The 3,119-nt window shown below is 36.0% G+C and overlaps 1 protein-coding gene across 2 annotated transcripts; it reads left to right on the top strand.

Moving 5' to 3' along the window:
• The first annotated feature begins 676 nt into the window (after positions 1 to 676).
• LOC147399221 (transcription factor TCP5-like) lies at positions 677 to 3,119 on the top strand. Of its 2 annotated transcripts, none has more exons than XM_086448698.1 (2): positions 677 to 937; positions 1,549 to 3,119. In XM_086448698.1, exons 1-2 carry the CDS (start codon positions 847 to 849, stop codon positions 2,790 to 2,792), a joined length of 1,335 nt encoding a protein of 444 aa, XP_086304824.1. In that variant the 5' UTR covers positions 677 to 846; the 3' UTR covers positions 2,793 to 3,119. The 2 variants fall into 2 exon arrangements, with proteins under 2 accessions (XP_086304824.1, XP_086304825.1); XM_086448699.1 differs by having other exon boundaries at positions 678 to 937; positions 1,528 to 3,119.

Below are 3,119 nucleotides of genomic sequence, written 5' to 3'. Positions count from 1 at the left end.
GGTAATTACTCCCTCCTCACCCTCTCCCTCATATATTAAGGATTACTTTACTTATCAGGAGAGACGTATATAGCATTAATCCATGGAAGTGTAGCCAATTTAAAAAAAAATACAACTCATTTTTTTTTTATATCATCGTTTTCAGTGTCATTAAAAGATAACAATATGATAATAGCAGCATTTTGAGTACTACATAGCTTTCAAATGACAAAATTTCCTGTTGATTTTCATGTAAATCTTTAATGAAATGGCAGTCTTGTAATTGTGCCATGCACACATTCTTTGACCCATGCTATGTCTAATTAACTCATCATAAAGTTATTGTATCTGTCGATAAAGCCTTAGGCATCATCTTTCAATTTAAGTTGTATGGAATGGTCCCGAAGTCAAAGTTAACTCTCTGATTACTTTTGTACTAGACTGATTGTCACTCATTTACCATGACATATGTTGTTTGTCACAGTATAAGTTTGAGTTTATAGTAGAATTATTGAATCATCACAGCATAATGACAACGATGTAATTACCTCGGGTAAAAAAGACCAAACCTATCTTATTTAGTATGGAAATGATAGCTCAGTATGTGCGATGAAGAACACGATAAGAATATGAGCAGTCCATTTATTGGACAGGTGTCGATGTAAGCCACATGGTTCCAAATGCGCCATAACTTTTTCTTTTCTTTCCCATTGGGCATGATCTGTGAAATTCCAGCATCTCTCTTTCTCAAAATGGGTAACTTATTCAATAAAATTCATTCTGCTGCAACAAAATTGGATTGCAGGTTTGAAACCTATGCACAGGTAGGCTGATTTCAGCAGAAAATTCAGAGGAGTATTGCATTAAATGGTGTTGCAGGACTCCCATCCTCACCCACTGAATCATCAAGAATTGAAAATTGATTTGTTGCAAGACATACTGACTTTACCCCCTACATGTAAGTTCATCGGAAGACCGTAGATCTTATCATAATGAGTATATATGTAGTACTTGTGTAAAAATTTTCTTGATCACGTTTATGTTTCATGTTATGCTCCTATTTTTTTCCTCTTCGGATACATGCATAATTTATGAATTAGACCTTCATTTGTAACCCAGGGATCATTGTAATTTCCCATGGGTATGATTAGAATCAAAGAGATCTATAGTTGTTTTCCATTGATTTTGAATTCTAACCTAAGATTTCTAGTTGGGAATTCTTTGATATAAAAAACTTGAGCCTTCAATTGTTTAGCATGAATTTTGAAAGAATGTTTTAGTTAATTTTTATGCTAGGTGTTACTGAATAATTCTAATCTTTTTCCTTTATTTTATGTACTAAGATACTACATATACACAACATATTTTTCATTAAGGGGAACTCAGTACCCTTTCAATACTCATTGAAGTTGCTGTCTTTTATCAAGATATATAGAAGGTTTAATGATATTTCTTTTTTTTCTTCTGTGTGTGCACATGAAATTTCTTCATCTAGCAAATTCAATTTGAGAAAACAAAATAAAAAAGCAACTAACTTATTTTCAAAAGGAAAATTTTCTGTTGAATCAGTTAATTGCTTCCGTGCCAATGGTGAGAGACACACGATGATCACTAATTCGAGAGAAAAAGATTTTCCAGCAAAGAAGGAAGGTGAAAGCAGCGACAACAAGATCACTAAGGGCTCATCATCTAGTTCAACTCAGTGGTTAGGGCTAAAGGATCCACGAGTTGTACGTGTATCACGTTCCTTTGGAGGGAAAGATCGACACAGCAAAGTTTGCACAGTAAGAGGATTGAGAGACAGGCGTGTTAGGCTTTCGGTACAAACAGCTATTCAGTTGTATGATCTCCAAGACAGGCTTGGTTTTAATCAGCCTAGTAAAGTTGTCGATTGGCTGCTTAACGTTGCTAAACATGAAATCGATGAACTTCCTCCACTCCAAATGCCACCAGGAAGCTTTGGTCAATTCCCTCGATCCATAATAGTTCCTCATGAAGGCAACGGACTGCAATCTTCTCTTGCTTCCCTCGTTGGTGCAAATACAAATTGTGCGAAGGATGATGGGTCTCACTCTTTACAATCTGGTAAGGAAGTGTTTAAGATCAATGACAACGTTCAAGGAGGAGATCAAACAACAGAACCCAAATTTACAAGATGGAATCTAAATGCTCCTTTGAAGTCTAAATGTAAGGAGGTTGCACAAGAAACTATCAAGGAGAAAGGCAATTGGATCAAAAGAAATGAACAAGAAAGCCAAGAAGACGTTGAAGTTCAAGATGCACAAGTTCCATATCAAAACTGTCTCCCTAGGGCTACCTTTCCAGGGTTACTAAACAATGCAATGCCATACTACCATTGGGATCCTTCAAATTTATCTTTGTCACATTTAGGATCTGGAAACCATGGATTTTCAAACCAATCGGCTGAAGATCCCCATAACTATAATGTTGTATCAATGCCATCCCCATTAATGTCTCTGCCATCTGCTTCTCAGCTATTGTTTTGCACATCTGCAACACAACCATCTTTTTTTCCACCATATGTTACAACCCAAGTAGAGTGCAATCCAAGACAAATCAATCAGTTTCAAATGTTGAGCTCAAGTTCTCAAAATCTCTTTGCCAATTCTCTCTCACCTTCTCTCTACTCAATAAGCCAACCAATAAGACCTTCCCAATTGAGTACTCCCGAGCTTCTTCATTCTCAAAGCAACAACAATGGAAGTCAATCAAGTAAGGGAAACAGTGGCCCTTCTAGCACCTTCACATCGTCAAGTTCCTTTCAAAATGATCCAAAAGCTACATTTGGATGATGAGATACCTCATTCATATAAATAACATAGTTCAGAAGAAGAAATACTAAATGTTATTGGAGTATCACAGGTTGATGCATGAAGGGGGAGAAGTACTGTAGCTGACAAAACGATATCATATAAGGAAGCACAGCCTACTGTTTGAAGACTGGGGAGATTGTTCATTGTTTCCTTTTTATGCATCTTATTATGCTTCATTGTGAGTTGTCGAACAGATTTGATACATATCGCACCATAAAATGTTATCTAAGATATAGAAGTCATAGGACACTATAATATGTTTTCTTGGTATATTTATACAAACATCTTCAAAGGTATTTTGATGTA

This window comes from Akebia trifoliata, chromosome 7 (genome assembly GCF_017979445.1).
Source record: "Akebia trifoliata isolate Shusen 1 chromosome 7, ASM1797944v1, whole genome shotgun sequence".
Classification (NCBI taxonomy): Eukaryota; Viridiplantae; Streptophyta; class Magnoliopsida; order Ranunculales; family Lardizabalaceae; genus Akebia; species Akebia trifoliata.
This window is presented reverse-complemented; position numbering and strand designations above follow the sequence as displayed.